Source organism: Dermacentor albipictus, chromosome 2 (assembly GCF_038994185.2).
Source record: "Dermacentor albipictus isolate Rhodes 1998 colony chromosome 2, USDA_Dalb.pri_finalv2, whole genome shotgun sequence".
Lineage (NCBI taxonomy): Eukaryota > Metazoa > Arthropoda > Arachnida > Ixodida > Ixodidae > Dermacentor > Dermacentor albipictus.
In genome coordinates this window covers 128,753,052-128,779,714 of record NC_091822.1, presented here as the reverse complement: position 1 = coordinate 128,779,714, position 26,663 = coordinate 128,753,052, and the positions used below count along the sequence as shown (strand labels likewise).

The 26,663-nt window shown below is 48.2% G+C and overlaps 1 protein-coding gene across 6 annotated transcripts in view; it reads left to right on the top strand.

The window, feature by feature from the left end:
• The window catches only part of LOC135897376 (uncharacterized), a 66,161-nt gene that overhangs the window by 10,658 nt on the left and 28,840 nt on the right, over window positions 1–26,663 (top strand). For 5 of the 6 annotated variants that reach the window (XM_065425980.2, XM_065425984.2, XM_065425982.2 and 2 more), the window contains exons 5-10: window positions 5,529–5,746; window positions 7,017–7,093; window positions 7,739–7,888; window positions 9,481–9,711; window positions 17,838–18,128; window positions 19,850–20,028. In XM_065425980.2, the coding sequence (XP_065282052.1) occupies window positions 5,713–5,746; window positions 7,017–7,093; window positions 7,739–7,888; window positions 9,481–9,711; window positions 17,838–18,128; window positions 19,850–20,028 (962 nt within the window). In that variant the 5' untranslated portion in view covers window positions 5,529–5,712. The remainder of the gene's footprint in view (window positions 1–5,528; window positions 5,747–7,016; window positions 7,094–7,738; window positions 7,889–9,480; window positions 9,712–17,837; window positions 18,129–19,849; window positions 20,029–26,663) is intronic. The other variant, XM_065425985.2, reaches the window with a different exon arrangement.

Here is a 26,663-nt window from a genome sequence, read left to right as displayed (position 1 = left end):
ATTCTGCAGTATGCATCCTCCACCAGAAAGTAGTTTTTTTCGTCTTCCTCTTCTACCATATTGGAATGTGAAATGGGGTGTAATTTGTAGGATATACTCTTGCATAAACTTCATGAGCATTTATTCTTGTCTGTGCCACAGATCATTGTTGCTACCACTGTAAAAGCAGGGTGCCTGTTTACAGCACCCGTAGGGAACAATCTGTTAATCTTTAACGAACAGTAAGGATAATGAATAATCGAATAATTTTTAGTAATTTTCAACAAATTTAGCACTCTTTGCTTTCCACTATGGTGTTTTTCAAACTCTAATGTTGGCACAAGGTTTGAGTGCAGGGTGTCATTTTGTGTGAAAGAGTACACTTGTGCGCATAACACCTCATCGTCAACATTCTGCTGCACAGAATGTCATTAGCTTTCGTATGCATTGGTCACTATCTCACAAACCGGTTGCTCCTTTGTTAGTTGGAATGTAGCATTTATGTAAAGCGCATTTGGGGTGCGATCTTGTACGCGTTCAAAAATAGAACGGAGGCGGTCCGTTCCACCGAGCTGCACACGGTTGGTCAGTTTGAACGGTGAAGAACGCCATGACGTCAATCGTGAAGTGATATCTGCTGTCAATCATTCCGTGTTGTCTGCTATCGGACGAACGCAACGGAACGGACCGCCAATTTCGCGACGGAAAGAACGGACCGCCTCCGTTCGAGTTTGGAACGCGTACAAGATCGCACCCTTGATGTTCTAACAAAAAGCATTGTGCCCTCTTATCCCCTAATTCTCCTCACTTGATGCCTAGTGTTGTAATAGCATGGTTGACACCATGAGAGTCAGTGTGGTGAATAATTGTGTCTGGTGGAGTAGGGGGTGTACGTTAACTTAAGCAACTTTTCCAGATGACTTGAATCAGTATTGTGGAATGCTGTTTTTTTTTTCAATCACTGTTACCAAGTTTCACTTTGGTTGTGGCAACAAGTATAATGTAGTTCGCTAGCACTCCAGCCAACACATATAATGTGCAGGCATCTGTGTTGAAAAAAAGACCAGCTAATGGTTTGCCAGGAGCTAAGGTCCATTTAGACCATTAAATTTTGAACTACCGGTGGAAATAACTGGTGAATGAAAGCACACCCAGGAGAACTGACCATAATATTTTCTTTCATTATAACACTGCTGAAGCTTTGAACTGCATTTGAACTGGCTTGTTTAAAAAATGACCCGTTTCCTTGTTCAAGTAAGACAAAGGTTCCACAGGAAGACAGAAACTTGAAGCCATCAACAGCAGCATGAATATAAACAGCGCTCGACGTTTTGCAATCTTGCACCTGGTTATATTATCCATCCCATTTTTTTCCACAGGCTGTTCTTTACTGTTTTATGGTCATACCCAGTTTAATTTTAATGTCCCTATTTTTTAATATTTGGTTAATAGATATTTTCTTCATCGGCTTTCAACAAAATATATATTCATAATGTGCCTTCATTTACCATTTGCAGTGATCTTAACCAGATGCATCTTGATACAAAACTTATTTTCCTTAATTCTTCGTTTTCCTTTTCCAAAAGTGCAAACTGTTTATCTTGATACCTATTTTGTCTTCTGGGAAGATTTGGTCTACTGGATTAATGAATGCCTACATGTGTATATCGTTTTCTGTTTTGGTCACCCCTACTCTTGGCAAGTACTGACAGCATTGCTCATACCCGCTCCATCACAATCACCACTGCTAAGCACACCCTTCCTTCCTTTATTTTAACACTTTGGCTTCTCTTGACCTATTATATGCACCAGTTGCTTCTCCCCCAATGAGGCTAGGGGCCAGTGAGATATGCACAATCCAAAACAACACAGCCAAAGAAAACATTTGCTACCCTAATGACAAGCACCTATGTCGAAATGTTGGCTACAGCAACATCCCTTGTTCCAACAATGTTGATCTACTTACATGTTTTTCTAACACAGAAGTTACTGCTTTGTCGTGTTCTGTGATTATACTTTTTTGCCGCTTTCTTTAGGATGGATATTCACGAATACTATTTGTTTCTCCTAACAGCAGCAAGTTTATCCTTGCAAGCGTTTGGAGTCGAGAATAACTTTCACCAGGAAGAAGTGCAAGACGAGTGATTGAAGAAAATAAAGTTGCTTCTGTGATCTAAGAACTTGAGGACTGAAATGTTGCACCTTTTTGTATATATGCTATGCAGTGCATTCATATCACAAAGTGCAAAGTGTTTTATCTCTGCAGCCATGTCAGTGTGTTGGCAAGACAATTTTCTCAATGGTGACCTGCTGCTTTGATTATGCGCTGCCTTCATGACATCTGCATTAAAGGAGCTGTACTATCGTGGACAAAAGAACCCTGGAAGTGCGAGCATTGACCAAATTGCATTTCTGCTCAAGACCGCTGAAAACAGTGGGTCACGTATGCACATTCCGAACGCAGATGGTGGCACGGCTGATCCCAGCAAATAGCACACCAATAAAATTCGGTCGACTCTCGCACGTCCTGGGCAATTTTCTCCCCGATGGCACATTCTTCGAATAATGGATATGCTCTGCAAGATGAGATACGGGAAGCACCTGTACTTCAACGGATATAGTACAGATTTAGCATACGAAGTCTTTCGTTTTCTGAATACGGCAAGCACCTGCTTTTTAACGGTTATAGTACAGATTCAGCATACAGTGTGTTCCGTTTTCTGAATACGAGAAGCACCGTACTTTTAACGGTTATAGTACAGATTCAGAATACAGAGTCTTCCGTTTTCTAGATACAGAAGCACTCGTATCTTGTACTACGGTCTCTTTTTTTACAGTTGTCCGTTCTACGGAAATGACCGTTCTTAATTTACGGAAGAGTGTTCGGTCACAAATTACCAGCAAATTTTCTGTAAAGTAAGGCAATTTTTTTTTACAGTGTACTTTTCAGCACTTAAGATCACAGTTGCGTCAAATAAGGTCTTCGATGCCTCCAAAAACTCCACTGCGTCTCTTCACTTTGCAGAGTTAAAGGTATCCAAGCTCGTGTCCGAAAAAATGAGTTCAAGTCTGATGGACTCTTAGAGTTCAAGGAGCCTTGAGAGGATGAGGTACTGACTGTTCCATCTTGTGTCAACATCCTACACAACACAGAGCACGTTTTTGTTCAGCTACATCTGCAGATCGATCGGTCTTTTGTGTGCACTAGGGCTATGCTTGTAGTTCCCTACAATCGCTTTAGCCTTCTTGCAGAGTGTGTTGATTGCCGGAGTACACGACTTTTCACTGCTGATCACTAGGTGCAGAGTGTGCGCAAAGCAGGCTCGCTGGAGCCAAGGCAGTCTCCTGGCAGCCGCTCAGATATTGCAGCCGCTCGGATATTGCGGCCACTTGGATATTGCGGCCGCTGTTCGTCACGATGTACTTCACGCAGTTGATTGGTATCTCCCAGTCGGTGCATAGCTGCTCCATTGACGCAGCTATGTTCTCAGCCGTGTGACTCTCCGGCATATGTCGCGTGTTCAAAGTCGACTTTTTCCTGTTGAACTTCACCGCAGGAAAATGACACGTGAGGCTTACAAACCCCTCGTTGGCACGCGACGTCCAGATATCGCTCGTAATAGCGAGAGTGCTTGTTCCATGTTCAAGTACTTTTCGCAGCTCGTGTCCTACCTTTGCTGTTGTGTCGTCGTACATGCGCGGGACGAGCACACGCGACAATTTTGTTCGAGGTGGCTGACTGTAGCACGACTCTACAGCTGCTTCGACCAGTGCTTTAAACTGATGCAGCAGAAATGGTGAAGAAATGAATGGCTGCCACATTCTGGGGAAGTGCGTTTTCTTTCTTCTGAGACAATGACTGCTGTCTCTGCTGAAGTATATCGTCCAGTGTCGGTTGATTCTTCAACGGAGGATTTGCAGTGGCCTCGTTTTTGTACTCTTCCATCAACAAAAGGTGCTGCTTCATCTGATTTTGAATAGTAGTGGTCATTCCCGTTGGTATTTCAAGAGTATGTTCGCGCGACTTGCACCGAGCTGTCGACGGCGAGAGCTTTGTGTAGTGCCGCCAAAGGAGACTTATTGCGGCTTTCTTTTCTTGCTTGCTCGGTGGCTCATCATCCGCAGTTGATGCCATTCTTGGAGAACACGCCCCATCGGGGGCTGTATCAGCACTCAGATAGTTGCAAATAGCGCAGTGGCGAAGTTAGCGCGTTTTGCGTTTGTCTCAAGAAGAAGAAGCGTAGCAGGTAGCAGAGAGCCGGCGATTACATGAGAAAAGCGGGAACACAAGGCGGGGGTCGGCGATGGCGATGCAACGTTCTCCTCGGGCATATTTATTTCTTTTTAATTTCCAATCATCTAAAGATTGTCCAGGTAACACTTTGGGGGTACATATTTCATCGCATATAGTTACAGAGTCTTAAAGGACATCATATATGGTTAGGAAAGAACCATAGAATAAAGCTTGGTAAAAATAAACTGAAACTGATCGTGTCTCACGGGCGTCATGCAGATAGACTGAAACAGAGCATACAAATAATGAGCCGGTCATGCGAAGTTCTCAATGAATAAACATGTTCTGAGGAGAATGCGGAGCAAGCATATAATTCGTTACTTGTTCAATTATTCCGCCTGTCAGAATATTCGCCGTTTCTACCGTTATTGGGCCATATTCGAATATTCGGGAATTTCCGAATATATATATATATATATATATATATATATATATATTTGCACTGAGTACGAAAATAATTGGGCGGATGCCATTTTGCGCATTGAGATCCCGTGGACGTAGGCATTAGTCTGTAGTCGTCTGAATGTTACTGCCTCCTCCCTGCTTAGCTTGGGAAGTGGCGAGGGGTAAATTTTTGGGTCTAATCTCATCTAGTGTTGCAAGACACCGGTACATTTCTTGGGGACATCGTCTCTGCAAGGCATGTTTGGCAGGAAAGATTGTTGTTGTTGTTGTTGTTGTTGTTGTTGTTGTTGTTGTTGTTGTTGTTGTTGTTGAGCTTCACCTTGTGTTTAAATCCCCGTTGAGCTTAGGCAGCTAGACAATCAGGCGCCAAACAGTTAGGAGGTTGAAAGAAAGCATCACTTTAAAGGGAGGCAACGTAACCGTAACTAAACCAAGACGTTTTTCTTCTAAGATTTGGCGCTTCAGTCAACCACACCATGGCTAATGCTGCTATCATTTTGTTCGTCGAGCACCACTGCGACATAGACGAAGCATGAACGCAATAGGCTGACGAACCACTTGTTCTCCCTCGCACTGCAGTGGACGGCGCAATCTTGAACCAGCGGCGAGGGGCTAGAAAATTAGTGTGACGTCATCTTTTCATCTAATGATAGTAATCCAAGATTTAAATGTTAATGAACCACAGAGTTTCGATATTGGTATACTTACCTATGTCCCATCACTGCATCCGGTAGCATAACTCCTTTTTGACCAACGATGTCCAGCCAGAGAAAGATGCGCACATGTCCCAAATTCTCTCTGATTGTCTCTCTGATTTTCTTTTTCCTTTTCTTTCTCCATGTCGCCGTAGCCGTGGAGTTCATCTGATTGTTCTCAGCAGCAGAAAGCCATAATTGCTGGCCTACAATGCCGAGCTGCACAAAAAGACGACAAAGCGCGCTGACACCACGTGGGCGCACGCGGCAGGTGCTTTACGTGGAAGCAGATGAAGAAGAAGCCCTGCGCGATACGGTGTCCACCAGACAGCTGCTTCGATGCCCAACCTGAAAAGGAGCTCCGAACACAAAGGCAAGTCACACCTGATGCGCCACCACTGTCAAGATTCTTTGCTATACCTTAAGGTGTTCTTTCGGAAGCGAAACATGGAGGCTGATCTACAATTCGCAAGAAATAAGGACGAACTGTCGTAACTCATCTGACGATCCGCATGACATGCATCAACGTAGCATTTCATATGCTGAACGCGGCCAAACATTGGAGAATTTTATATTAATTGACGCCCGGCACCGTTGATGCTCAATGGTGACTTCATTCAGCCTTTGCAATTATGTCCCATTCAGAAACGCACCTCTCGCTGAATCTATGAAAGGTGTATTCACTCTGCTTTCAGCGTGATAGGAGAGCGGAAAAGGAAATAGGAGGGTATATGATTCACCATGTCGTGATGCACAGTCCAGGGAATGGTCCACCAGAAAAAGACCAAAGTGAAAGGAAGGCAAAGGATGATATGTTGTGATGAGATGAATTTACAGTTGTGGAGCTGAACCGGCTAACGCAAGACAGTGTGATTTAAGATTCGCTGGGAGCAGCGTTCATCCTGGAACGGACATGAATCAGGCTATTGATGATAATAATAATGAGCACATTGTCCCTTGCGAAGCACTTAAGCGTCTTGTTGAACTCATACACATAAAGCGCCCACCTTTAGAAGGGAACCACACTGTGACCCGACGATGATTAGGCACTAATCAAGCGTTCTGCACAGGGCCCACACAAAGTGATTTCGCGTGTTCCCGTGCGCTACGTATGCTCGCATTCTAGTGAACGTTTTGTGGTTATTCTTCAAACTATCAGCCTTAGAAATCTCTCCGTATGCGGCTAGCATTAAAAAAGAAGGTCGTTGCTGTCGTAGGAGAGACATTGCTTAAGTGCAGGCTGGCATGTTTGTGCAACATTTCTTTATGTAATCTCATCCGTAAATGAGATTCGCCATATTTCACTACAAAATATCCGATCTGTTTGACTCTCATACTCGCTACACGTTAACTGACGTAACTTCAGGGCAGTTGGAAGGTGCCATATCGCCGCCGCTGCGCAGGGCGATCTGGATTCAGGGAGCGACGATGTTGTAGCTTCCCCTCACGTCGAATATGCTTGAGCATGCCCTACGAGTGTCACAACGTACATGATACAATTGGCAGCATGGTCGCCAAGCTCACCACTTGTAATATCGTTTTCTACAAAGGTAATAAATGGCAGCGCGAACTGTCATCTCAGTGCCTTTGTGACGCCCTTTGTGAAGCTCAAGGGGACAATACGTTGTTGCTTCTCTTCGCAGGGTACCAACATGACTTCCGAAACATTGGCTACCTGATGCCTTTGTACCTGTTGCCACTGCTGTTTTACGGGACACACGTGAGCGCACATAGCCACTAAATGCTGTGGAAGTCACTTGTCATTGAGAATAGTGCAGTTTACCTCGACTGTGACGCAAACAAATATCAATAACGGCAGCAGGCTGATATATAGGTTTTAACGTGCGAAAGCCGCAATTCGGCCTTGACCGACGCCGTGGATGAGTGCTACAGATCAATTCTGATCAACAAAGATTATATTTTGCATTTACTGTTTGCTTTCAATTTAGTAAATGAATGGTACTATGGAGGTAGCGCTCATACTCATAGTAATGGAACAAATTAAGAACGTTGACGGAGGAAGAAGAAACGGAGCAGTTGTCCTGTTCCTTTCTCGCCTGTAAACGTGTATTGTTTGTTTGAATTTTCACAATTAGGTCGGTGAGCATAAAAATCAATATGTATTTCCAATATTCCCTGGAAAGCACGCCACTTTGAAAGTGAGAGCAACCACCACTGTCAGTCACCTAGCTACTGCGAAATAATAATTTACGATTCTCTGCCAAGTGATAAGCGTCAACTGCTCCTTATCAAAAACAGTTGGCTAAAATCATTTCATGGTGCAAAGACCACTGTTATTGCTACGGGCTGCGTCAAGCCATTTTACATTGCGATGCGTAGTTGATGCAGCCGTACTTCTTCGCAGGGTTCCCGGTCCCTCTACTGTGTGATTTTGGTCATGAGCTGGTGGATATTCGGTCCTTTGCCCAAGGTGGCCAACGCCTTCCTGTTGCTGTGCTGCCCCGCACTCCTCCAGGTCGCCGACCCGGAGCGCCTGGCTGCCAGCTTCTTCTCGGTACTGCGTTAGCATTGTATGCGAATAGCAGTTAATGCCGCTTACCTCACCGATGCTGTACCTCGATGTTGCCTCGTGTGCTCCATCGCGCCTCAAGAAAATACGGCCCGAGGGAGACGCTGCAGCAGTGTTCGAAGCGACGCAACTCGACAGCTTGAATGGCTCGTCCTGAGAACATTCTGACACACCGATGTCGGAGAAAATTGTCGTTTTTAAAGCTGCTCCATGCTAATGTCGCCAAATATGCCATGCGCCCGACGAGGCGAGCGCTTGTCGTGCAGCCTGGACTCCCAAGCAGCGGGCGGTGTGCCTTGAGTATCTGGGAATTCTGACATCGTGGGAGTGCGTGGTGGGCGTAGTCGAGGGGTACATTACTTCCCCATGCACCTCACTCAGTGTAACGTGAGCAGCACAATACTTTTGCCGAGGGTTTCTCGTCTGTCTCACCTTGCGCACCATTGGGGTGCAACACCTGCAACGCCGCTGGCGACGCTCATCACGCTGGCGTTGTGAGACGCCTGGTAACTGATAAGGCACTGTTCCTTCTGCCCAGCTGTAGTTGCCTTGCGCGTGCGTTGCTCCATGATGTAGCAGCCGCATATAGTAAGAACGCCATCCGAGGAGTCCAAGCTCAACCTTAAAAACCCTGCTATAATTGTCGATGCTGTGGCCTTACGGCCAAAACTGCCCATTTATGTGATAATTTGAGAAACGCGTTTCAAAGTGCTTTGACACGCTTAAAACACCAAGTAACGCAATATTTTCCTGAAGAATTTAGATTTCATACACAGCTCTTTTCGCACGTAAAAAAAATATCAATGTACTCGATGGTAGAGTGCTTTAGCCATCCACTACCAATTTACCTTTGCTTAGCTATTGTCCCTGTCATCTGCCTGCTTTCCGTGTAACAGCTATCTTGGGTCATAGGTACATATAGACCGTCTTAGTGAGAACACTCAAAACTTGCATGTGGCGGAATGGTTCTGGCATTCTAAATCTCAGTACATTACATACTACAGAACTATTTTCTTGACCAGCTGTCCTGACCGTTTATTTCTTTGAGAATGCTTATATATCCGACCTTAGTCGCTCACGTCGAAAGCAATGACGAGAATAAATACACGGACGGAAAAACGACATGGTGCGTATGCTGCCTTTTGTTCATTACAAAAAACTCATGATCCTCCGTTCTTTTCCGCAGCCAGCGAAAGCAAAGACTGCTATTTAAGACAGTTAGCAATATGCTTGTGAGAGTCGCCAAATGTGGAGGACACCGGCTGCTCTGCTGCAAAAGTTGGCGTGCTCAATTTATGTAGCCAAGGCCCTTCACATGTCCCAGTGAAGCGTGATGCAAACATCTTTGGCAAACATTTTGTGCTATTGCGGCAAGCTTATTGGAAGGATATTTTGTAGTTATTCATATTTAGCCGTCCAAATTAGCGCACGCTCAAGGTCCTCCTTCCATCGGCGTGTTCATTTTCGGTATTGTTTGCATTTAAGCTTATCGTAGCGTTAGAACGAAGTAAGTTCTAGATTAGGCCTGCGCTATGGAGACGTTGGTTGCTTCTCAATCGCACGCGTTCCTAACCCAGGCGGAGGTGCTGGAGGCCACGCTGCTGCTCCTCCTGTCGACCGCTGACCGTGAGGTTCGCTCCCGGCTAGCGCCGTGGCTCGGCCTGCGTTCCCAAGCCGAAGGAATGCGGCTGCGCTTCCTCTTCCCCGCCGTGTGCCTGGGCACCTTCGCTCTGGCCACGTGCGTCTCAGCGGCTCTGATCACCGTCGTGCTCTTCGCGATCGTGGACCACGCGCTGCGTTCCCTGGAGGTGCGTGTTTACTGCACGCATCGAGCACTCTCCGAAACCCGCAACGCCTTTGGTCGTATATTATGCGTTGCATATTGCAATCACTTAGTTCAGCCCTTGGGCGCGGCCGGGCAGCCACCATTTAACCACGTGACGCGACGTCACGACAGCCGGAGGATAAGCTGCACCCCAACTCGCGCGGTCGCGCGCGACCGCAGCCACCACCTGACTCCCGCTCCTCCCGCTAGGGGCGCTGCGCCGGCGCGTGACGTCACGGAGGAAGAGCTGGGCCCCAACTCGCGCGGCCGCGCGCGGCCGCTGCCACCACCTGACTCCCGCTCCTCCCGCTAGGGGCGCTGCGCCAGCACGTGACGTCACGGAGGAGAAGCTGGGCCCCAACTGGCGCGGTCGCGCGCGGCCGCATATCGCGCGGCCGCGCAATATGCAATGCATTCTTGGCTTAACCAAGCTAAGCCTGGCCATTTTTTTTACTTACCAATTCTATACAGCCTTGTAAAGTAACTATACATCAGCTGACTATAAGTTGGTTTCTGTTATCGGTTGCTTTTCTGCCGAATCACTTGTAAAATCTTTTGACTTCCTTGCCGTGAACACGTCGGCAATCGCACGCGTCCCGCCTTCCTTGGAGATCCTGCCAATAGCGCTCGCCTCACAGCCATTTCTCGAATACGAATTCCTCCCGACTCGAACGCAGCACGCGGCAGCACAGCGGAAGAAAGCCCAAGTCATTCTGTCACCTGAAGATGCTGCGATGATACCCCGCGAAATGGGCTAACTCGCTCGCCAGCCCTCCCCGCGGTTGCTCCGTGTTGCCCACTAACACCACTACCTCAGAAATGCTACTTAGAGCACCATACAGCCTTGAACATTCTTTTGAATAGAAACTGGTCAGAAAAAAAATAACTCGCCATTCCGGCCATTAGAAATTGCATGTCCAGCGAACCTGTTGAAAACCACTGATACAACAGCTGAGGAGTGTACGCAATGCTTTATCGTTTGTTTTATAGTAATGGTAGCAATACCATTACTATTAATGGTATTACCATTAGTATTAATGTCAGCAATGGAACTAACGGTAATTTTGACAACACGCCGCAGCCCATATAGTGGTGCTGCAACAGCATTGAAATCAGTTGCTGAGCTGGCTATTTTATATACGAAAAGCTAGGGACGTCTCTCCCCCAGTTGCAAGCTGGTGTCGCAGTGGCAGCTTGTGCAGTAGTCTGTGCAGGGAAACGCATGTGGGCTGCGCTGCGTGCTATGCATTGTTATCAAGAGCGCCTTATCACCAGTTATGTGGTTGGGACGCTTGTTTTGAGCTTGTTCTTTTTTTAAACATATGCTGTTTTGTATGCTTTTTGCATGATTCGAAAGAATGCATGCACTATTACTGCGCTCAGTACTCGTAGCCTCTGCCCAACGGGAGTACGATCCATTGCTCTGCCCTGCACTGACGCAGATCGACCCACCATTGCTCTCTGTCGACGTTACCCCACGAAGAAATCCCGGGATCTTAGCCATAGAAAGCTTCACTGTAATTTAACTTTGTTACCTACCTCTATACAATGCCAAAATAAAAGCCACTCTTACCCCAAGAAGACGCTTGCTAAGCCAGAAAAGACGCAAAGTCGAAAGACGGGTGGCTAAGCCGCCTTCAAGCTCCCGCACCATCTCGCCGTGACGTCATAGCTATTAACGTTTTCTCGGCCTGTAATATTTTTTTTATCGGCGAAGTCAAACAAATTGTATTCTAAGCCAAAGTATCAACCGAGAAAGTTACAAGAATATCTGCTATGCCACAGCGGCCCAAATAATTGAAAAAAAAAGAAGTTGAAATCCAAGACGCCTCCCTATCGCACAGGCACTATGGTCCTGGCGAAAAATTCCAACAAGCTAACTTCACCTTCATTTTCTCTTCTAATACTAAAAAAATTAACGCCATTGCGTAATGGACGACAACATATCTAACAGCTAAGTCTATCAAAATGGCTATCCGATATTGCTCAGCACAACTAGAGTTTACTAGATTTGGAGAGTGGGTCCAACGAGGGCTCCGCGCTGAGGCATTTTTTATTGAAAATCCAGAGGGCGCCACCATCGCCTTCTTCTGGAGGCCACGCCCCCGCGCGCGGCGGAGGCCGCGGCGGCGCCGGCCGGAGAGCGTGCCCAACAAAAAAAAAAAAAAGCACGGCCGCGGTCGAGCGCCGCGTTGCAGTTGCGTTCGAGGATGACTGTGCCTGGATTAGCCGGAGCCACGAAGTCAGATGGATGGCGTTTTCAGTCTGCTTTCCTCTTTAAACCTTATGTGCGTGTTTCACTGTGTCAAGAGATAACGAAATGCAGGGCTCATATTCCGAAGAAATGGGGATCATGTGCAGTGGATGAGGTACAGGAATTAAAATGAACTGTGTGGCATAATAAGGGGTCAAATAAGAATTGGTAAACCTTTGTTTTCTTCCTTCGTAAGGTCGATATATTGAATGCTAACAATTTCCCCGATGCCCTAATAACGGCACCAATTTCACATTTAGGGAGAATGTGGGTCACGTACATTATTTGTTACGTGCAGCACTTTTTTTGCGTGTGTAGGATGACTGTGTGTTTGGAAAATATTTACGCAATAGCCATTTTTTCCGTATTTTTATGCCACCTGCACCCGAGACGCACTTGCTTTTCGAGGTCCCCTCGGTAAATAATGCAAAACGCATTGTTTATACTAGATTGAAATATCAAATGCGGTAAAAATAGGGGAACATTATGGCGGGTACGCATATGAAATTAGATGTGTCTCGGTGACGTGCGGCCTTAGCTAAATATTGCATAATCAAGGGCTTCAAGGCGTGTTCGAGAAGGCCACGTTTCAAAGGGTCAATCATACAGGCGATGTTTCAATTAAACTATCTGGTTTAAATGCAGGCAACTGATATTACTAATGCAACAGCTTGAAAGTAGCCGCTCTGATGAAAGCTGGGCTGTTTTTATGCAAGGTCGAGTAAGTTTGCTATTCCTTTTTTATTTCTGATCTTGTAGAGTAAGTCTGTTTTTCTTTTTGTATTTTTTTCTCTTCTTATTACGCGTCCTGCAACGCGCTCATTCTCACCAGCAATCGTGCCACGCGGTGAGCATGATTTTTTCGGGAACTAATGCGGTCATATATACAATTATTATATCAAAATATGCAGTTATCACTATTATAATTATTGACATAATTTTGGTATAAGAGGTTGTATAATAAGCCATGCAATTCGACCATTTCCTGGAAACACGAAAATGTTCTCACAGATCCAGCACAAAAAGACAATGACAAAAGCGCTGAAATCAAAGACGAGGTATGATACTTTATTTACAAGTTCTGCTATTTACAAGGATGCACTAAAAACAATATTAAACTCTTCGAAAAACTAAAAGCCTTCAGATAGCTTAGAAATCGTCCTTTAAAAATGTGCAGGGCATAAAACAAACTATAAGGCGGGAGTAGATTGATCTATATACGATCCGTCTACCGTGAAACAATAAAATCTGAAAGAAAGAACATGAACAGACGAGCATATTCCTCATGAGGAAAATCATTTGTCGAGTAGCCACGTCTTCGCGAGACACTGTACTTACCGATGCTTTATACACTGACGCACTGGAATCAGACTGAACAAATCTAACAGAACGCATAGGCGCATGTGCGGAAACATGAGCCTCTATTTAATCCTGCTTAGCTTTAGGTGCTTCGCCCTCTCTCTCCTTGATGTGTTTTCACTGTTGATTCCCTTAACTAAAAAGTGAAGGCGAGTGAGCACGTAGAAAGAAACTAGCTTAATGCTTACTTCTTCTTTGTGGTCTGGACAGCCGACAGCATTCGAGTTCAGAAAATTTGTTTTTACCAGAGAGAGGATATCGGAGATACTCTCTGTGTGCAGCTCTGAAAGGCTGAAACATTCACTAAACAAGTTTTCAAGGGCGGCAATGAACTTATAGAGCTCCCGGGAGGGGTATAGAAGTCCACCCCAGTCGCACTGTTCCGTAAATTGTGAGGGTAGCCGCTCAGCTGTGGCGACAGATTTCTCAAAGAGAAGTACATCTTTGCATTCCGAGCATGCTAGCTTTAAGACACACTTCCTCGCCACATACCCTGCAGTGTAATAAATTAGCCTCGAGTCGCTTTTCTCCACAATCACACCAGCGTGCTCCACAGGTTCAGCTGGCATTGCGGCAATCGAGCTTTCAACCTCGTCTAGCTTACCCTGGGAAAGAAGTGCGTTGATCCTCTTGGTCATTGAATCAGAACCTTGTTTGTCATGGACGGTCACAAGAGCGCTTAATATGTCAGGATTTGCATTGCAACTATCGACACTGCGGGCCAAGGTATAGAAGGACAGACAATTGACCGTAATTAGGAACTCATCTGGAGAAGGGTGGGCGTTGCAGCCACTTGACTGGCGAACGATGCCGAACAAGTGCTCTACTGGATCGGTGCTAAGCCGTGAAGTCATTAAATATTTGAACCCAAGGCTCTCTGTGAGGTACTTCAACAATGAAAGGGTACTGGCTATCGTGACCCTTAAACCTGTTGCAGTGGATTCACTTAGAAAGTGACGCTTGTTGGGATCACACGCTTCCCACTTGTCGAGGTAGTCCAGAAATTCAGTCAAAAATGCAGCATCAGAGGAAGCTGGCCTGAGTGCTTTGACGCGATATCTTGATGTCATCACGGTGATCAGTCTGTTGATCTTCCTGGTTAAGAAATTGAAGGAATGCACGTCAGAACTGTGCTCATGTGTTTTTTTAATTACGTTATGTAAATGAAGTATGAATGGTCACTCACGCGAACAACTCTTGCGTTGCTTCAATTCGGCCGCATCTTTTCTCAATTTCTTCCTTGTAAAAGGCCAGGCCCCTCAGGATATGTGATCCGAAAAGTTGGAAGGCGTACGTAACTCGCATCTTCTCAAACGAGTTTGGATCCAGGTGTGTCTCAGTCAACTTTGGCATTACTTTAAGTGTCCGTACGCTGCAGTCCCGTAGATATGCTTCCCGAACTGGCCGCACGGATACCTAGAAATATAAAATACGAACAATGCAATTATTTCATGAGTACAACCTTTTCTTTCGTCTGTGTGAAACGGGAGTCACGAACGTACCATTCCCTTTGGTGTTGCAAAGCCATTCTTGAGTAACCCGTTTCGCAGGCATTTAAGCAGATGGGGAAAATCGGAGATGAAGTGCAGTTTCCTCTTTTCGTTGACAGGGTGCTGTATAGCACACTTTATTTCTTTAGAAGACGCGGAAACTCCAGCTAGTCTCCACATCTTCCGGTTCCAAGAGGCCCCGTCACACGTGATGTGATCAACGAACAAGTCTGCCTGTTCAACTAGGATCACTGCTTCAAGAAGAATTTTCAGCAGCATATCTCCTTTAACATTTCCTTTGGTAGCAAAAACGCCAACAATCTGGCTCCATTTTCCTGCGAATGGAACAAACATAATGATCATCCCGTGATCACACTGCTGGTACCGGTCCTCGGGCCTTGTGAATTCTCCGAGGTTAACAAAATCTTGAATTTGTCCAGAGGCCGTCACACTGAAGTGCTCTGATAACTTCATTTCGTCTACCAACAATCCACCATGTTTCTCGAGGTCTGTCATGCTGCTGGCTTTTTTCTTTAGGATGCCCAATGCTTTGACATTAAAACCGAACGTCGACCGATATGACTTCATGTACCTTTTCAGAGTGGTCTTGCTGGGCATTACGAGGATCTCGTTCTTTCTGATGTGCTGATAAAGTCGAGGGCTTTTCAGTTTAATCAGGATACATTCAAGTATCCATTCCTGATTGTAGCACATGCCCTTCCTACTGGCTCTTTTTGAAGCTTGGAAGCATGCGCGAACACTGGCCTGCTGCTTTTGCGGTAACGATGAAATTCTTTCCTCCAGTAGTTCCACCGCCACACTCGCATTCTTAGCCCTCATTTCTTCGAGACGACCTGCAATATCAAGTAGCCTTGCCGCCATTCGTTTGTTTTTCTGACTAAGGGACCGCACTTTTGTGGAGGCTTTGTTTCTTTGTTCCTTGCGTTTTACATAGCTTCTTCTCGTCAGTATGATCTTTCTCAGGTACTTGCATGACATGCACGCAGAACCTGGAAGTTAAAGAAAGACATTTAGAATCGCTTAACATGGGTGCATGGGCGCGTATATAGGTACTCATGCTCACTGGTACACATGCTCATATGTGCTCATATGTACTCATACTCACTGTCTAGAGGCAAGCCATGTGCTTTCGAAAAAGTTTTTTTCTGAGAGAGTTGGTGCATGGCTGTGTTAGGAAGAGCTGCGTGTATGAAAGGACGAACACAGGATATGACCACGCACACACACACACACACACGCACGCACGCACACACACACGCACACACACACATTATATATATATATATATATATATATATATATATATATATATATATATATATATATACCGCTTCCAAACCAATAACACCAGTTGATAATTGCGCTCTTTCCATCTACCTCGTTCCTTCCCTCTGTTCGTCCTCTTACACGCGCAACTGTCCCGAACATAGCCATGTACTGTTCGTGAATAGTCGCATTGAGGGTCATACGAATTCGTTCTTTGGCTAGATCTTGCCGACGATTAGCTAATTTCAAAATGTACGTGCAAGCAACACCTCAAACAATTTTTGTATATATTCACCTGCTTGATTTACTGCTCCTGTGCACTTGGTACTGAAGACAAGGTCATCTGAATGGGAGATTTGCTGCTGGAGTGTCTTCGTAAGGGCTACCTTTGTGAAATCGTTCGGTTTCCCTGCACCTCTACAAGGATGGAGGGAGTCTGCGGCGTACAGGACCTTCTTTGCATCATCAACATTGTCGCATATTGTTTCGGACACTTGCTTCTTCCGAACATATGTCCGACAAATGACCACACTTGGATCAGGCCCGTAATTCATGAGCACGGTCTTTTCAATGCTGACGACTTCAGTATCACGGCTGAGGGAGGCCGAAACATAAGCAATTCCATCGTAATTACAAAACTTGTGGATTGCCCAGTGCTCGGTTGGCGGGAGGACATCCCCGAGCTCAAATGCCTTGTCTTCGAGCTCGCGCAGCTTTCCATTTTCATATGACTCCAATGTACGTGATGGTTCAGCTCTTAGCTGGGGCGTTCTCTTTGGTGGTAGGCCTTCATCTATTGTTTGTGAGGCCGGTCTCTTTCGCGTGGCCTGTTTGTGTGGGGGCTGCTCGTTGTGACACTCTAAAAGAGACGGCAAGATTGTGGGTACGGCATCAGGCCGCAGTGCAGGCTTTCCACGCTTCACAGATACTTCTTGGCCGTCAATGATATGAACATAATGTCTCAGTATGTACTCTGCCTCAAAGTGCCGCTCACAAATTGCGTCGGTAGCTTCCAAGGGCTGATCGGTGCGGTGAAGATTGCGCTCCCACACTCGGCGCCTTTCTTCATCTTTCGGGACGCCGAAGAGCGAGAGCTTGGCCTCACCTTTCAACCTACTGTATGCGGATTCACAACCCGCTACGCAACAGTAGTTCTTTCGCCGGGATGTACTAGTTGTGGTCATCCTCTCATATTTCAAACACTCTGCCGAGTTACCAGACAAACCATAGACTTGCGCGCGGGCCGTCTGCGCGCGTGTACATCGTGCAGACGGCATCGTTTGACAGAAGCGACGAACCTCCAGTCATGACGAAGCAGTAATTTTATTGAATTCTCTCTTTTTTTTACATACTAAGTACAAAAATCAACTATGGAGAAAATGCCGAAATAAACAATAAACACAAGCACGACGGCGTGTTCAGGAGACGCGGCGCGTCGAGCAGGCGACAGCTGGGCGCCGCCGTAGCCTCCGTCGGTAGGCGTGGTTCCGCCGGGCCGCCGAGGCACCGGATTGGCCGGAACATCAGAAGAAGGCGACTGCAGCGCCGCCGCAAATTTCAATGTTTTTTGCTTCACCCTCTCCGCTTGTCCGGGCCTCCGTTGGACCCACTCCCCCATTCTAGTACACTCTAGCACAACCTAACCTCGTGTTAAGTACTGGACGAGCGTGGCAGACTCAGCGCCTGATGCCAGTATATTTGTTCCGGGCCGACCACCAGGAGGCGCACTTGGACACCCGTGTGTCCGGCGAGTCAGTTCCCTTGATCGCCGACGACACGGAGCATCTCGGAATGCTGCTGCATCACGCGGCCCCATCTCCGCACTCTACTGCGGGCCCTCCCACGCCGCACCTCATGGTCGACCACCCGCTCAACAAGTACTCGCCATCCCGACTGCTGGAACGTCCGACAAGTGCCAAGGCTGCGAGGCCCGCAACCAGCTCTGGATACAGCGGGGAAAAGATGCCACTGGGAACGATGCCTGGGCCACAGGCCTCTCGCGACAATGCGGTACGCGTTTAGTAACACGAACTGGAAACGAAATGGAAGAGCTACGACGTGCGCGCGCGCGTGTGCGTGCGTGTGTGTGTGCTTGTGTGTGTGTGTATGTGTGTGTGTGTGTGTCTTCGCGTGCGTGCATGTGTGCGTGTGTATGTGTGAGCGTGTGCGTGCGTGTGTGCGTGTATTTGTGCGTGTGCGTGCGTGCGTGCGCTTGTGTGAGTGTGTGTGTGCGCGCTTGCTTGCTTGCTTGCGTGCGTGCGTGTGCGCGCGCTTGCGTGCGTGTGTGTGTGCGTGTGTGTGTGTTAGTCTTCTGATTTCACGATTAAATTTTTACTCTATAATGATCTCTGTTATTCAATTATATTTCTCAGTAAGCAACTACATGTAACCAGTTTATCTTCGGAACACGCTCTCGTGGTCACTCGCGTCGGCCAACGCGCCCGCCTCGTGGATGGGCCGGTTTGCACAGGCAAGCCTCACTTTTGCATGACACTCTTGGAGGCCCTCTTAGGCCGCATCCATAGGCGTAGCAGTTGCTACTCAATACTTCGCTTAGCGCAGTCTGATTTCTTTGGTAGAGACAACTGCTTGGCCCTTCAACGTACGTGTACACTCATTTATGTATGCATGACACGTGGCTTACAAGCACCTAATGATTGTAACACAAACAGTCTATGGACGCCTGAATGATAAAAAGGTATATTTTTGTTACATTACCGATTTGGCCACCTTTCATAGCAACGTGAACTTCTTCTGGTGCCCCTTATAATTCTTCGATTTAAGTCTCAATGGCTAGCGAGTGAAAGAGGCACAAGGTCGCGGGCTCGATCCCGGTCGTGGTGGCCTCATTCCTATGGGGGCATAATGCAAAAGTGTTCATGTACCGTGCAAAATGGTCCGTGCAATGAGCGCACGCTAAAGAACCACAGGTGGACAAAATTATTTCCGGGGTCCCCCACTACAGTGTGCCTCACAATCAGATCGTGCTTCTGAGTCGTAAAAACCCCAGAACATATTTTTTTATGGTTCCAGTACCTGTATCAGCGAAAGCTGCGCGGAAATACTTCTAGTGCTGCATTTGTCAGCAAAATACGGTACGCAGAACGCGCTGAGTGCATGACACCGCGGTGCTTGCCACTCGCGCACCTGTCCTTTTGCAGGTTACTCGTTTTCCTTAAAAGCGTAGTTTCAGTGCCCCACTTTCCTTCCCTTAAAATCAACAGCGCGAGTCATATCTTTCGCAGAAGCAAGAACCACAGAGCTGCCGCGCAGTTCTCCTGCCGCTTCGTTAAGCACTGAGAAACTTTGTGCACTAAATCACACCAAAAGGCTACATTTGTCGGAGCTCCTTCACTCATTCCTTGCTTTCAATAAGGTTGTCAACTAAAGATGCCGCCAATTTTTCATGGATATGCGCCTTCCCGAGTCATGCGTGATGCATGTTCCCCCTCGGGTGACACGTGACGCGCTTATAGCAGTGACGCATCACTTTACTGCACGTGTCAAGCTCCCTTCTCCAGTTCTTTCACAACGTGCTACCTAGAACCAGGCACATTGTTAGGTTCCTACTAAAACACTTTTGCACTAAACCGTTATGATATGTTTCTTTCCCTCTCTCAGTAATATCTCCACAGATTGATTGATTGATTGATTGATTGATTGATTGCGCGCATATCTGTGCCCGAAGAGCGCTCCATCCCTCATGACCACGTCGTACCCCTCATGTGCAGAGGGTACCTTTGACGGCCACCGACCTTGCGAGTCGAGAGCCTTCCTACGTGCCCTGTGAGGAGCCGGTCAAGGACGGCACCCTCGCGCCTCAAGTCAGCTCGCAGATTTCCGGTGCCAGCTCGGTGTTGGCAGAGCCACGACGCCACGAACCCCCGCTCTCCACCGAAGCCAGCAACCGGTAGTGTGTCACCGTTAAATGACTAGCGGGAAAGCTGCTGATATCACTTACGCTAGCCGCAGTGCGACATCCTGATGAGCATGAGTAAGCTGCACAGAATTCTAGCGTGCTCTGGTATAATATAATACCACAACTTATCTGAAAAACACTTTAGAAACACTGTGCTGGCTTTCTGTATCAATTCTTGTTCAATCATGCATTCTTACCAAATTCTCTGAAGGGACTAAGCGTAGGTTTCATTTAGGTTCTGTGTGCTGCCATTTGGCTCACGGTGAGCTCAAGGTGATGCGCTTCCTCTTCGGGTTTGCGACAGGCGCTGCAGTTCCTTTCAATCAGCTGTTTTGAGGGCGCTGCTTCATGATGCGGGTGGGAGCGCACTCACGTGGTATTTTTCATACTTCGTGAAGTTTATTTGCCAGCCGGAAAAAAAAATTTTTACGCAATTAGTATGTCGCTGAAAACACCGCAGTTGGATGTCACTTTGGGGACAAATGCCTCATTAACACTTTGAAAATTAGGACAGTACTTCTCAAATTCGATAATTAGTTGCAATTACCGAATTAAATCTTAGTAACAAAATAATTACTGGCGGCTACCCCACTGTACTGAAAACAATATGCGGTAGGTTTTCTTCGAGTAGCGCAACTGTTCTTTTTTTAAGCCTTGGTGCATGGTAGTTGGGGAACACTATAACTCACTCAGTAACTGAAATGAGGCCAAGTCGGATTCGCTCGAAATAAGAAACAACAGCAGTCATGCGCAGCAGCGCTTATACTCGGACTCACAGAAAAAAAATAAAAGGAGAGAGAGACAGAGGCTGCAGTTTCACCGGAAATTCGAAGCAGTATTAGTGATAGCCAGCTATGCGACAATTACACGAAGGAGCATTACACCTCCGAGAGGACTCAGGCTGTGAAATTTGTCTCCTACTACGAGGTCTTGTATACGCTCATATAACGCCGTCACTTCAACTCTCTATTCTTCGAGGTCACAAGAAGTCCTTCAAGTGTAATGCATACATATATATATATATATATATTGCCACATCCTATATGGTCGCCGCGGGTATGTGCCAGGCGATGAGAACGACGCTGAAGTGGCGCGCGAGTGGAAAAACAGAGACGACGACGACGTCGCGTTGACTGCTCTCATAAAAGTGCTTTTACACGTCCTCTACGCCGGCTTCCCCGTCTCCTAATAGGTTGCGACACTGGTGGAGGTGCGGGGTAGGATTGTCTCATGCTCGGCACCCCTTCGCGGAGCCATACCTCGAAAGCGGAATCACCTTCGTTCATCGAAACTCCTGTTCACCGGTACAGTCGCCGCCTGCTAGGCCTGACGCCCGAGTTCAACCCTTTGCAGGACCCTGCTGGAACGCGTCAACCTACTTCCGCCATGGCTACTGCAACTCCATCGCAGGTGACGCTGCAGAATCCTAAGATACCAGAAAGTTTTCACGGCGACGCTTTTGAGGATGTCCAAGATTGGCTTGACCAATTTGAGCGTGTCGCCACTTATAATGACTGGGGCTCCCAGCAAAAGCTGTCTAATGTCTATTTTGCGCTTCAAGACAGTGCGCGGACGTGGTTTGTGAACCGGGAGAGAAATTTGACCACGTGGGATGCCTTCCGCACCCAGCTGCTAGACACGTTCACTAGTAGCGACAGAAGAGACAACGCACAGCGCCTACTTGAATCTCGTATTCAAAAACCAAACGAGAGCGTTGCCATGTTTGCAGAAGATATGGCCCGCCTTTTCCGCAGAGCAGACCCTGAGATGGCCGAAGAAAAGAAGTTGCGCTATCTCTTGCGCGGAGTGAAGGAGGAACTGTTTGCCGGGCTCGTGAGGAACCCACCGACGACAGTGGCCGAATTTACCAAGGAGGCTACCGCTATAGAACGGGCACTACAGCAACGGTACCACCAATATGATCGCAAGAGCTCGCCGGTGAATGCTTCCATTCTACCTGAGAGCTGCAGCACGTCTCTACGTGAAGTCATCAGAGAGATTGTGCGAGAGGAGATCCGGCAGCTCGGGATCTCTCCCATGGCACCAGCGGTGCCTTCTGTCGCTGATATCGTTCGGCAGGAAGTTCGAGAGGCCTTTTCGTCGCCCGACTGGCAGGCGGTGCCGCGACGATTGACCTACGCGGAAGCTGTCTGCCGTCCACCTCCTGCCACTTCGATGTTGCTGACACCGTCGCCCACTACGACGCAGCCATCACCGCCATCCCCGACGCCCTATTTTCGACAGTCACAGCCGCCGCCAACTATGCCGTATCGCCGCCAGTCGATCGCTGCGCCTCGTTTCTACAGTGAATCCTCTGCCGGCTACCCGCTTCGAAAGACTGATTTGTGGCGCACCCCTGACCGCCGGCCGCTATGCTTTCATTGCGGCGAAGCAGGACATGTTTACCGCGCGTGCCACTACCGCGCGGCTGGGTATCCAAAATTTACCAGCTGCAGTTACCCTGTGTCTGATGCTGCACGTAGCCGCGACGGAAATTCTACAAACTTTCGGCCAGAAGGTTCAACGACGCCTCGATCGCGTTCCCCCTCTCCTGCTCGTTACACCCCACCGACCCGTCGCGATTTTTCTGACGCCTCTAGGGGCAGGTCCCCTAGCCCGCGCCGGGGAAACTAGACGCAGCGACCTCCGGGGGTGAGGTTGCAAACCGGCTAGCTACCCAAGAGCCCCCATCTCCGACGATCGACGACTCTACAACTCCGACGACTCCAACCACACCTCCTGTAACCGACGCCGTCAGCGCCGATCTTGTCGTTTCCATTGACGGCCACCAAGTGGCCGCTCTCGTCGATACTGGTTCGCATTTTTCGATAATCAGTCAAAAGCTGGCCGACAGGCTGCGAAAAGTGAAGACGCCGTGGACCGGGCCCAACATCAGAACTGCCGGTGGCCAGTTGATGACGCCGATTGGCAAATGCACAGCCAGAATAGTAATCGCCGGTGCAACCTTCGTCGCCACCCTCGTCATTCTCTTTGAGTGTTGTAAAGAACTTATATTGGGGATGGATTTTTTGAGAGAGTATGGTGCAGTGATCAATGTCCGTGACCTCGTTGTCACATTTTCTACGAGTTCAGACGACGTCGACCCCGCGGAGCACCAGCGACCCCGCTTACGTACCGCCGACGACGACGTCACGCTTCCGCCGCGAAGCTGTTCCCTCGTGCCTGTCATCTGCGACAACTTCAACACTGGCACTGGCGTCGCTGAACACATCGACGCACTGGTACTGCGTCAAGGCGTTTCCATCGCCAGGGCCGTAATTAACGTACGTGACGGACGTGCTGAACTCCTGCTGACGAATTTTACCGGGGAACGTCGACACATTGTTAAAGGCACGGCTGTTGCTTACTTCGACGAATTTACATCAATACAGGACTGCCTCTCAGTGGAGCACGCGACGTTCACTGGGGCTATGCCTGCCCCTGTGGTCGATATCAGTCCCACCTTATCGCCCGTCGAACGCAGCAGCCTTCTTGAGCTCATCGATGAGTTTAAGAGCTGCTTCTCATCCACGTCACGAGTTAGCCAGACGCCGCTCACTAAGCACCGTATTATCACCGAAGCCGACGCCAGACCAATTCGGCAGAACCCTTATCGTGTAGCACCAAAAGAGCGCGAGGCAATCCAAACACAAGTGAAGACGATGCTTGACGACGGCGTTATTCGGCCATCTAAGAGTCCTTGGGCATCGCCTGTCGTATTGGTGAAAAAGAAGGATGGTAGCCTGCGCTTCTGCGTCGACTACCGAAAACTCAACCTGATCACAAAGAAAGACGTTTATCCGCTACCGCGTATCGACGATTCACTGGACAGGCTACGAAACGCACGTTACTTTTCGTCGATGGATTTGAAAAGCGGCTACTGGCAAATAGAAGTTGATGAGAGAGACCGTGAGAAGACCGCTTTTGTTACGCCCGACGGACTTTATGAATTTCAGGTGCTCCCCTTCGGTTTGTGTTCTGCGCCGGCAACGTTTCAACGACTCATGGACACTGTACTCTCAGGCCTCAAATGGCAAACCTGTCTGGTCTACCTCGACGACGTGATTGTTTTCTCCGTAACGTTCGAGGAACACTTACGAAGACTAAAGATGGTCTTCGAAGCGATACGCTCAGCTGGTCTAACTTTAAAACCTGAAAAGTGCCATTTTGGCTTTGAAGAACTTCAATTTCTCGGTCACGTTGTTAGTCGTGAAGGTGTCCGACCTGACCCTGATAAAATATCTGCCGTTGCTAATTTCCCAACGCCATCAGATAAAAAGGCCGTGCGACGTTTTCTCGGCCTTTGCGCCTACTACCGACGGTTTATTGCGGAATTTTCGCGCATCGCATGGCCATTGACCCATCTTACCAGAGAAGATGTCCCCTTTGTCTGGGGCGAAGACCAGCAACGGGCTTTTGATGACCTACGGCAACGGCTGCAGGCGCCTCCCGTCCTCGCACACTTTGATGAAGACGTTCCTACGATTCTTCATACCGACGCTAGTAATGTCGGCCTTGGCGCAGTGCTTGTACAGCGGCAGGACGGCACCGAAAGAGTGATTGCTTACGCCAGCAGGACGCTATCCAGGACGGAGGCTAACTACTCCACTACAGAAAAAGAATGTCTCGCTCTGGTGTGGGCCGTCCTGAAATTTCGGCCATATTTGTATGGTCGGAGTTTCACCGTTGTCAGTGATCATCATGCACTTTGCTGGCTGACTAATTTAAAAGATCCAACTGGTCGGCTTGCGCGCTGGAGTCTTCGGCTCCAAGAGTTCGACTTCACGGTTGTGTACAAATCGGGGAAACGACACACCGACGCCGACTGCCTCTCTCGGTCCCCTGTTGAGACTGCAGTCCACGACGATGATGACGCGGGTTTTCTAGGCGTGCTAGATACTGTCGACGTTTCCCGCCACCAACGCGAGGACGCAGAACTGGTTCCTCTTTTCAATTACTTAGAGGGAAAAACAAGCAGCGTGCCGAGGTTATTCGCGAGAGGGCTGCCTTCGTTTTGCTTACGCCACGACGTTCTCTATAAAAAGAACTTTTCACCTAATGGCAGCAGCTACCTACTCGTCATTCCCGCATCTCTTCGCGACGAAGTCCTACATGCCTGTCACAACGAGCCGACCGCTGGTCACTTGGGATACACCCGCACATTGGCAAGAATAAGGCTAAAGTACTATTGGCCAAGACTTGCGTCGATCGTGAAACGTTACACACAGACATGCCTAGATTGCCAGCGCCGCAAAGCCCTACCCGGCAAGCCAGCTGGACTGCTGCATCCTGTTCAGATACCGCAAGCGCCATTCGAACAAATTGGCATGGACCTTTTAGGTCCATTTCCACTGTCTACTGCCGGCAATAGATGGATAATCGTCGTCACTGATTATCTTACTCGATACGCCGAAACAGGTGCTATCCAACGTGGAACAGCAGCCGAAGCAGCGCGATTTTTCGTCGAGGCCGTCGTCCTAAGGCATGGTGCTCCCGCAGTGGTCATAACAGATAGAGGATCTGCGTTCACGGCTGCGCTTCTGGATACCGTGTTGCGACTGAGTGGTACCACTCACCGAAAGACCACGGCTTATCATCCCCAAACCAATGGGCTGACAGAACGTCTGAATAAGACACTGGCAGACATGATGAGTATGTACATCGACGTCGACCACAAGAACTGGGACGAGATTTTACCATACGTTACATTTGCGTATAACACGGCTCGCCAAGAGACCACACGCGTGACGCCTTTCAACCTCGTTTACGGACGCGAAGTGACAACAATGTTGGACGCAATGCTGCCACACGAGTGCGGTGACGACGAGACTGGTGCCGACGAGTTTACGCAACGCGCAGAGGAAGCCAGGCAGCTTGCGCGTTTGCGAATCCAAGAACGACAGGACTACGATGCCCGACACTACAATCTTCGGCACAGACCCGTCACATACAACGTCGGTGACCAGGTGTGGATCTGGACTCCGATTCGTCGGCGGGGGCTGTCTGAGAAGCTCCTGCGAAGATACTTCGGCCCGTACACAGTTCTGCGCCGCATCAGCGATGTGAATTATGAAGTTGTCCCCGACAGCCATAACTGCTCCAAACGCCGGCGGCATCTGCCCGAGGTTGTGCACGTGCTTCGTATGAAGCCCTACATTTCTTCGTGACCTCCACTTTGCACCGTCTGTGCACAGCCTTCGGCGGTTAGTGCATCGGGACGATGCCTTTTTTTTCAAAGGGGGGGCAAATGCCACATCCTATATGGTCGCCGCGGGTATGTGCCAGGCGATGAGAACGACGCTGAAGTGGCGCGCGAGTGGAAAAACAGAGACGACGACGACGTCGCGTTGACTGCTCTCATAAAAGTGCTTTTACACGTCCTCTACGCCGGCTTCCCCGTCTCCTAATAGGTTGCGACAATATATATATATATATATATATATATATATATATATATAGGGGCTTCGGAAAGCTGGTCGGGTCCCAGGCGCGGTCCCCCTGGAAGAATGAAAACTCTCCGCCTATGGCCGGGAATACTGTGACCCTGCGCAATGCAGCATAGTGCCAAATGCACTGAGGTGCGCCACAGTTGGTTTGTATCTACAGCACTGCAAGCACCCCTGTGC